Source organism: Geotrypetes seraphini, chromosome 1 (assembly GCF_902459505.1).
Source record: "Geotrypetes seraphini chromosome 1, aGeoSer1.1, whole genome shotgun sequence".
Lineage (NCBI taxonomy): Eukaryota > Metazoa > Chordata > Amphibia > Gymnophiona > Dermophiidae > Geotrypetes > Geotrypetes seraphini.
The window spans coordinates 466,215,690-466,223,845 of record NC_047084.1 but is presented as its reverse complement, the minus strand read 5'-3'; the positions used below and the strand labels follow the sequence as shown (position 1 = coordinate 466,223,845).

At 41.1% G+C, this 8,156-nt stretch overlaps 1 protein-coding gene across 1 annotated transcript; it reads left to right on the top strand.

Moving 5' to 3' along the window:
• Positions 1 to 3,843: 3,843 nt before the first annotated feature.
• LOC117368267 (olfactory receptor 10J1-like) lies at positions 3,844 to 4,779 on the top strand. The gene has a single exon (XM_033961750.1). It carries the CDS (start codon positions 3,844 to 3,846, stop codon positions 4,777 to 4,779), a length of 936 nt encoding a protein of 311 aa, XP_033817641.1.
• Positions 4,780 to 8,156: the final 3,377 nt, after the last annotated feature.

Genomic DNA, 8,156 nt, shown 5'->3' with positions numbered 1-8,156 from the left:
AGAGAGGAATGATTATGGTGATGTCATCTGCATAGATGAAGAATTTGAGATTCAAACTCTGCAGGAGGTTTCCTAGGGAGGCAAGGTAGATATTAAATAGGGTGGGGGACAAGGGGGAGCCTTGTGGGACCCCACAGGGGTTGACCCAGCTGTAAGAGGTAGTGTCGTCCTTGAACACCTTGTAGGTTCTTGTTGTCAGGAATTCGTGGAATCAGTTGAGAACATGACCTGAGATTCCAATAGATGTTAGGCAGTCTAGTAGAGTGGCGTGGTCAACCAAGTCAAATGCGCTACTCAGATCGAGTTGCAATATAAGAGCGCTTGAGCCTTGGCTGAATAGTTAATGAAGGTAATCAAGCAGAGAGGCTAAAATTGTTTCAGTACTGTGGCCTGATTGGAAACCGGATTGATTGTCATGTAAGATATTGTGTTTTTCTAAGTATGTGGTGAGTTTGGTGTTTACTATCCCTTCTGCTATTTTGGTGACCAGGGGGATATTGGCGATTGGTCTAAAGTTGGATGCATTGTTAGATGGCTCTTTAGTGTTTTTCTTAATTGGCAAAATCATAATGTGCCCTTGTTCAACTGGGAACTTCCCAGAGGTTAGTAGAGAGTTGATCCAAGTCAGCATTTTGGCCTTAAAAAAGACAGGGGCCGATTTCATGACATTAGGGGGGCAGGTATCTAGTCTGCAGTAGGAATTGGCATATTTATTGTAGTATTTACTGAAAGTTTGCCAGTCTATGGGTGAGAATGTGTTCCAGAATAGATCGGCTCTAGAATTGTCTAAATCTAGAAGAATGGGGTAACACCAGTGGGGTTTTGTTGGGTCAGTGAGGGAGGACCTTAGTTTTTGTATTTTGGAGATAAAGAAGTCCGCCATGCAGTTTGCAGTTAGGGAGGGCTCTTCGGGTGTGTCGATAAATGTTTCTATATTGTATAGATCATTTACCAGCTTAAAAAGGTTGCTACTGTTGGTTGAGATGTCGCCGATTTTGAGGGCATAGAAGTTTTTACGTTTTTCTTTGGTCTGAGTTTTGTAGATTTTTAATTTTTGTCTCCAAGCGATTCTGTGCTCTTGTGCCCCTGATTTTAGCCAAAGTCTTTCCGATTTTCTTAGGTCTCTGAGGGATTGGACCCAGGTCTCTAAGCACTCTGAGGCAGAAGTTCCTTTTTGGAATTATTATGCACAATCCCCATCCTTTCTGCTTCACTTTGGTTCACAGATATACTAAATAAAATAGGGTAAGATTCTTTATTTTTCCTAGAATTTTCTTTGCTTTTTACCTGTGGAAATTGAAGGCTTGTTATGGGCAAAACTGAGACACACGTCGTCCTACTTAAGGAGATACTTGGGGTAATTAATTCAGATACTATGATGTTTTCTAACTTATTCTACATACCCCAAAATAAAAATTTCCAGTAGAAGGAGGAATAGATCAATTGAGTGTAGTAGACTTAGATTTGACAAAATTCTTAGAAGATTCTCAAGAATTGATTCAAACCCGGGCTACTTTACTAATTACCTGTGTAAATGAATCAGATAAAGCCCTTATTTTGAAACTTTACTTTCAAAATAGAGAGGCGAAATACTGTGGAGATAAGGTTTTGATGTTTCCCGATGTGGCGAAATCCACACAGCTTAGGACAGGGGTGTCCAATGTCGGTCCTCGAGGGCCGCAGTCCAGTCGGATTTTCAGGATTTCCCCAATGAATATACATGAGGTCTATTTGCATGCACTGCTTTCATTGTATGCTAATAGATCTCATGCATATTCATTGGGGAAATCCTGAAATCCCGACTGGATTGCGGCCCTCGAGGACCGACATTGGACTCCCCTGGCTTAGGAGGAAAGCCTTTTTGGCTTTACGTCCTAAGGTCCTTGAAATTGGTGCTACTTTTTTTTTTTTTTTTTTAATTCCCCTGCAAATGCTTACTGCATATTGTGGCCCACTGAAGCTCCATACAGTGCTCAATAGCACCCTCAGTGGCTGGCCACAAAATAGCACCCTGACGTGTGGCCCGGCCTGGAGCCACCCTGCAGGACTGGATTCCAAACAGGAACCAAAAAGCACAAGAGAAAAAAAAAAAAACCAAATAACCAAGGTCAACACGATTATTCTTCAAAGTCAAAATAATCTCAGATTTTATTTCTCATTTGTCCCAAGGTAAGTATGCTTTCCAAAACAGCGGACAAGCTTGTCAGAATGTTCTTCTTACAGCAACACAAAAAGTAGACAAACAAAACCAGCAAATAACAGTCCCAATCAAGGCATTAATCTGCTTTCAGCAATGTTTCTATTCTAGTTGTGGCGGAGGGTTTAATTACCCCAGCCTTAGGGTTGTCTACTTCCCAAAGCAGACAGCTTTCAAAACACAAACCAAAATATAGTTCAGTGCACAGGTTCAGCACAAGTATCTCCAAAGTTCACACAAGCCTCTGGCCAGTTCTAGTCACTGCCAGGTCAGGAGAGTGATAGGTTTTGCAAATTCAAAGCCACTAGACCGGCTTTCAAAAATTCCCTCCCAGGGTGTTAGCAAAACCTCTCCCAAATACAATCCCCCCTTTAGCTTGCATTCAAAAGAAAAAATTGTTTCTTCAAACAGTCCAGAAACACCAACCTCATTCACTGCTTGAGAGTGGAAGTGAAGTTCACCTGCATGGGCTCAACAAACTCAGGAGCACACTCTGTTAGGCATTCTTCCACATCCATGTCCTGACTTTCCAGAAAGTTTAATTCTTCAGCCTGACCAGACTCTATCACCTCCATAGGCATAGGTTTGTTGCACCTGCTGGGCTCCAGGGACTCTCTAGGGAGAAAGGGCTTAAAACCTCTCCCTAGCTGGCTTCCCTTCCTGTTCTCTGAAACAGGTTTATATACCTTGGGGCAACGCCCTGCTGTTTCAGCCCTGGCAGTGTTCCAAGGGCCTCTTGGGCTCCCCCGGTGGTCAATGTAATTATCTACTTCAGAAACAACCTGTCCCTTCACAATTCCTCCCCGGGTTTTCTTTTTTTATTTCTTTTCTCTCTGTCCTAACTGGGACCTGAACAGGGAGCATACCTGGCTGGTCACAATATCCAAGATAAAGATTATGTTTTTTGGGATCCACTTCAATTAGAATTATTTCTTAAAGGGAAAGAAACCTGACCTGTTTTATTTTCTATTTTCAATGGGGGTTAATACTTAAGTAGCGCCATTTGTATTTAAATAGGTTGTGAAGGGGGGAAAGGTTTCCCCTCCTTCCTACCTATTTTTTGATTGTTGTTTAAACTATTGAGTTGTCTTCTTCCAAATATTGTGAGCTAGATGGATATCTACCTTAAATGGTTTATTTATTATGATTGTATATTAATTACTTTTGGATCCATATCTTAATTATGTCAATGTAACATTATGAAAATATTTCAATAAAAATAAAAAATAACCCATCACATAACCTCTATTACGTTCACCCAACCACATTCTCTATCAGTCTTCCCCCCCTTCCTCTTGCCTTTAACTCAATAGCAGTCCTCGAGTAAAATGTATAGGCTATCCATATAGCAGCCGAGTATTGCTGCTATAGTTAATAACCAGTGCTGAACAGTAAACACTATTCAGCACTGTTGCCTAGTCATATTCAAGGCTGGCATTTAAAAATTCACTGACCGCCAGCTTCAAAACTTGAGTCTGTGTGATTCTATAAGTATGTGACCTGAGGGAGGGGCATAAACTTACATGACATTCTCAAATCAGTATTCTTAGAAATATTAACTGCTGATATTCTTCACCTTCTCCTTTGTGATATGTTTACTATTATCCATTTTTTTCCTAACCTTTCAAAGAGCACATAAGACATCCATGGACCGTGGCAACCAGACTGCTAGCACTGACTTCATAATTCTTGGCTTCTCTAGCCTCCCAGACCTGCGCCTCCCACTCTTCATCATGTTCCTCACTCTGCACCTGGTCACCCTGGCTGGAAATCTACTCATCTTCACCCTCATCTTAACAGATGCCAGACTACATACTCCCATGTACTTTTTCCTCTGCAGTCTCTCCTCCGTGGAAATCTTCTACAACTTGGCCATTGTTCCAAAAATGTTGATGGGCTTCATAGTTCCCCAGAATTCAATCTCCTTTGTGGGCTGTGTGACACAAATGTATTTCTTTGTGACTTTGGGGGGTGCCGAGTGCTTCTTCCTCACCGTTATGGCTTACGACCGCTATGTGGCCATTTGCAATCCACTGCGATACCTGATTGTCATGAATCGCAAGGTCTGTGTCGGTCTGGTGGCCGGTTCCTGCATAGGTGGTGTTCTTCTATCCTTTGTGCTTACTACCTGTGTCTTCAGGTTGCCAATCTGTGGTAGCAGGGAAATAAACCACTTCTTCTGTGACATCCCTCCAGTGTTAAGCTTGACCTGCCCCGATGCTGTTGCTGAGATAACTTTGTTGGTTGTCTCCTCCCTGATACTCATGGTCCCCGTCATTTTGATCCTTATATCTTATGTTTACATTGTCGCTGCCATTCTGAGGATTCGTTCTGAGGCTGGAAGGCGCAAGGCTTTCTCCACCTGTGCTTCCCACCTTGCTGTCTGCCTTCTTCACTATGGATGTGCGATATTCATCTATCTGCGCCCCAAGTCCAGCTATTCCTTAAACCATGATAAATTAGTAGCTGTGGTTTATACTAATGTGACTCCACTGTTATATCCTATGATATATACAATGAGAAACAAGGATGTCAAAGGAGCTCTGATAAAAGTTCTGGGCAGGAAAACAGGACGCCAATGACTGGGACTTTCAACGTATTCATCAACCCTACCTTCACCACTGTCATCAGTATCACCGTCACATTCCCCCACTGCTATCAGCATCAGCATCCTTTTCAATAGAGAGCAACCTAGTGATTAGTTTGAAACAGTGGTTACCAACCCTGTCCTGGAGGGCCAACAACCAATCAGGTTTTCAGGAGAGCCTAACGAATATGCATGGGGCAAATTTGCATTGCTGTCACCTCCATTATATGCAAATCTCTTGTCAGAATTCAATATTACATTACATTAGGGACTTCTATTCCGCCTATACCTTGCAGTTCAAGGCGGATTACAAAAGGGCTAACTGGACATTTCCAGTGAAGTTACAACAGTTTTGGGGTTTTTTGTTTGTTTTTTTTTGGTTACAAGGGAGGAGAGGTACCTGGATTAATTCTGGAAGAACTTGCAAATTGGATATTAAATTGACTGTACGTTACTGTGTGATATAACAAATAGATTACAGTTAGAGTACAAATAAGATTACGTAACATTTCAGAGATCTGAATACTTGGTTGGTATTTTGGGGAGGAAGAGATTATTTAGGTGGAGGTTTTGGGGGAGAATTTATCTAGGAGGAGGGGGAAGGGTTGGGTTAAGATATCTGGATACATTTTTTTGAAAAGTAGGGTTTTGATTTCTTTTCGAAAAGTTTTGAAGTCACCCGTTGCCATCAACAGGTTGAAGATGGAGTGGTTAAGTTTTGCTGCTTGCGTTGCCAGAAGGTTATCAAACATCTTTTTGCGCTGAGTGCCCTTGAGTGGAGGAAAGGCAAAAAGGTTCGGAGTTCTTCTTTGTCTTGAGGTGAGGATCTGGCCTGAAGCCATCAAAATGGATTCTCTATGTCAAAAGACATTCACTGCACTTCATCAGTTAAGAGTAAAGACTGAGATCCTGATCCTGGCACAGTTATACGCTTTGACTCGGTTAACATGCAGCCTAGATGACTCAAGACAACCACGAGGAAGGGGAATTCCACCCTATTTCAGGATATCTGAGGCTGACATGGCAAGCTTCTATGTGATTGACAGTGCTTTCATGACTTGAAAGAGATGGCTGATAACAAAATCATATAAAAGACCAGGCAGAGACTTAGTCAGCCCATTCTATCTCTGGCCATCAGACCTAGACTACCTGCCTCCAGCCACCATCATGAAGACTCCTCTACTGGCTTCCATAGGTTGTATGTTTTGTGATCACATTTGCAGCTGGGTTAGTTAATTGGTTTGTACCACAGACTGAAGTATGGGCACCATGCTTACATTCATTAGCCATAAGTATTATCGGGAATTATAGGAATCTACTGCTACATGTTATTTTTCTATATTGCTCTGTAAATAAACCACTATGGTCTGTATTTCCTATCAGTAAATAAATGGATACAGAGTGACCCTTTGCTAAAATAGAACTTGTGGTAAAAATAGCCTATTTTAATGGTATCCCTTGTTGATAATTCCTCCCTCCCCCCCATTATTATTATATACACATCTATCCTTATAAATTATGTCAACTGCAGAGTTGACAACCAGGGAAGTCACTTAACCCTCTATTGCTTTAGGTAGAAACATAGGGGCCCTTACACAAAAGGCCCTTACACTGCCCTATAGGCAGTGCTTTTGATGTAGACATTGAAGATGTTTATTTCTACACAATTGATTTAAAATAGTAAATGGTGGTTTATGGGGAATCTAAGTTTCATTATTGAATAGAAGAGTTATTCCTTGATTTATCATTGATTTCTATTTAAACTGTGTGATGTTTACTGTTTTATTCAATCTAAAAACAGTCAAGCCCATATTCAAAAGGATTTCTTTGGATACTGGCAGTTGGTATCTATGAAATCACTAACCTTCAATTTTCACCAATATCCATATAAAGCTGCAGTCAAGCAAGGGATAAGTTATGGTAGAAACCAGAAATTATCCATATTAGAGTCAATTCTATAAGAACATTTAGGCCCTGTATTTGCATGGGACACCTATTCTAAAAGAGCATTTATATATTTAAATGGTCTTATAGAATTCCTAATATAAACATGCAGTACTATACCTAAATGTTAGCACACACACATGCACACCAGGCTCTATGGCTGGCATAGAGTAAATGTGGCTGACAGCATTCTGTAAGTAGGCCGTGACACACATGCCCCTCCCCCGTGATCACCCCTTGTTATATGCACTAAGCCATTTAAGTACATAATTACAGAATAGTGGTTAAGCACATTACTGCCATTTACATTCCTGAGTACATTTACCTGTGTGAATGACAGAATTCTATAAATTTAAGTATGCAAATGGCATTTACATCTAGGCACCTTCTTGTAAAACAAGGGGGATTATGCATCTACTATACGGAAAATCTATGCATTTACTTAAGCTCTTCTAAACATCAGACCTAAAGTAGAACACATTAGTTACATAATAACCCATGGCATAGGAGGAAGCATCTCCTTCGGAGTGCAGAGCAAACTAGGGAGTGGAGACTCTTTGAAATATTGATATTACCTGCTGTTTCTTCTTCGGAGTGCTTCCTGGATATCTAAAGTGCCTATTGCCAACAGGCACTGGAGAAGGACACCAATTACCATCGGGTCCTGACCCGGGAGATAAGAACGAGCTTCCTCCTGTGGCGTGGCCACAGGCACACGGCCAGAGGGGTGTGCCCTGAGGAGCAGGTTATGCCCTTAATGAGCCCCTTGGGAGCCACTGGAACTGTTGGAGCATCAATAGAGATATGTTTAACTTTATTTTTTGTGGACTTTATTGGATTGTGTAATGGATAAAGATAAAGGTAAATTTCAAGTCTCAACCCCAGTTACAGTTGAACCTGCGGACAAAACATTTGGCATTACCTGGGATTTTAAAACCCACTGATAAATTAGATTCAATTTCAGGAGCTTCCTTAAGCTCACTAGAACGTATCCCTCCCTCCTGATCTTCCTAGGGGCTTAGAGCCAAATGGCTCACAAGCAGCTTCTTTTGAAGCCTCCAACCCCCAGCCGGCTTTGGAGATTGTATTTTTTCAGATGCCTCAAGTCTTTAAAAGATTTGTGGACTCTAAATATGAGGATAGAGGCAATGTTGAAAAAAGTCACTAATCAGGTGCAGGTTTTTTTCCAAAGAAGTAGTAGACAAATTGGGGAATGTAGACGCCAATATTGGGAATCTAAATAAACGTACACTTCTTATGGAAAAACAGATAAAGAACTTGCAGACCTCTATGCTGGCATCTAATATTCATTATAAGTTAGAGATTAATGAAAAGCAAGCAAAAGCAAAGAATTTAAGATTTGTAAATTTTTCAACGACCCATTTATTTATCCCTTGAGATACTTTTGAGAAGGTATCTTAAGGAGAT

What these genes read in the sequence shown, in the direction of transcription:
- LOC117368267 (XM_033961750.1), top strand. Translation starts at nt 3,844, where the DNA reads ATGGACCGTGGCAACCAGACTGCTAGCACTGACTTCATAATTCTTGGC.